Raw genomic sequence first — 1,517 nt, 5'->3', positions numbered from 1 at the left:
GGGGGGGATATTAACATGTTCTTATGCACAGTAGAGTTATAAATGGGCTGATTTATCAATGTCATGCTCATACTGTGCCGGAACATCTTAGGGGGAACTGCTGCTTATTCTTTCCTTATCCTTACTATCGTCATTTTTCCCTCTACTTCTTTTCTATGGTTGTCACTGTCTTGTGAACTGCTATTTCCGGGGATAGTCGAGGCAGACTTTGTGCTGTTGAGGCTAGAGAGGTGAGCAGAGTAAGCCTGATTCCTCGTTTGGCCTTCTCTGTTGACATCCACCCCTTGGCACTCATATGACCTTATGCAGTTGCGAGCGCCGTAAAACCTCTACTAAAACAAGACATGACATGTTGCAGGTTTTTCTTCATCTCTGACGACGAGCTCCTCAGTATCCTCGGGTCCTCCGACCCCGAGTGTGTACAGGAACACATCATCAAAGTACGTGGAAACTCATGCGGATTATTTCAATTTCAATTTTCAGTTGCAGGTGTTTTTGCGATACAATTAGATACTTACTTCATTTTACTTATACTCAACCCAATCCCGCCTCTCCTCTCAACCGCCTCCCCCCCCCTCTCACCCGTTTCCCCCAACCCTTCTTCTGACAGTGTGAGACATGATTTTTAGTATATTATTATTATGTTTTATCCATCCAATCATCTCTTAATATTTGGCTACTTGGAAACAAGTATGTCACTTTTCTCTCAAGATTTATTGCTTCATTCAAGTAGAGTGTAACTATAGTAGTAGGCCAATGACTTTCAGTTGATGTTAATGCGCCGGTCATTCCTTTCATCGAAAGGGGACCCAGCTGGTTTATTATATATTATGTGAGGCAGCGTGGTGGGATCAGGCTCTCGTCAATTTTTGGGCATGTAGAGTTATTGATATCATCTAAAAACAGTTTCACTGGTCTTTATTTGGATGGAAAAAAGACATCCATTTATCTTGAATACAAGTCGAGATATTTGCGAATGAAGGAGGTGGGGATCACCTATTTTCAGAGGTAAAATTAGTGAAAAAAAGACGGCAAAAGATTAGTTATTTCCTAAGCTTAAGAGTCCGTGGTAACTGAAATTTACATTTTTAGTGCCTTTAATCAACGTTTTTCAGAAAAATCCACGCAGAAATGAGTTCTTTAATGGGTATGAAAGGTGTTGAGCCAAAAAACAAAAATTTGGTAAAAATTCACAAACCTGTGGAAAAATGCAGGTTTCTTCACTTTGAGTATTTTGATGAGATTCCACCACGCTGCCTCACATATATTTTTTGTTCCACCACTTTCAGATGTACGACAACATTGCGTCTCTTCGCTTCACGCCCAATCCCAACCAAACCAAAGAGCTGTTGGTGACCGCCATGATCTCTGCCGAGAAGGAAGTCATGGTGTTTCGGGGGACTGTGTCTTCTGACGACAGGTCTGTCACTCCAAGATCCTTTGTTTTGTTAGTGCCCATGTGTGTGCGTGTGCGTGTGTGTGTGTGTATGTATGTGTGTGTGTATGTTTGTGTGTGT

The 1,517-nt window shown here is 41.8% G+C and overlaps 1 protein-coding gene across 1 annotated transcript in view; it reads left to right on the top strand.

Moving 5' to 3' along the window:
• Nucleotides 1-1,517, top strand: part of LOC106013750 (dynein heavy chain 10, axonemal-like) — a 6,363-nt gene that overhangs the window by 1,816 nt on the left and 3,030 nt on the right. The window contains exons 2-3 of the mRNA XM_035973426.1: nucleotides 359-440; nucleotides 1,290-1,447. Coding sequence (XP_035829319.1) covers nucleotides 359-440; nucleotides 1,290-1,447 — 240 coding nt within the window. The remainder of the gene's footprint in view (nucleotides 1-358; nucleotides 441-1,289; nucleotides 1,448-1,517) is intronic.

Source organism: Aplysia californica, unplaced genomic scaffold (genome assembly GCF_000002075.1).
Source record: "Aplysia californica isolate F4 #8 unplaced genomic scaffold, AplCal3.0 scaffold01217, whole genome shotgun sequence".
NCBI classification, from domain to species: domain Eukaryota; kingdom Metazoa; phylum Mollusca; class Gastropoda; order Aplysiida; family Aplysiidae; genus Aplysia; species Aplysia californica.
The sequence above is the reverse complement of the archived record's forward strand: the minus strand, read 5'-3'. Positions and strand labels throughout refer to the sequence as shown.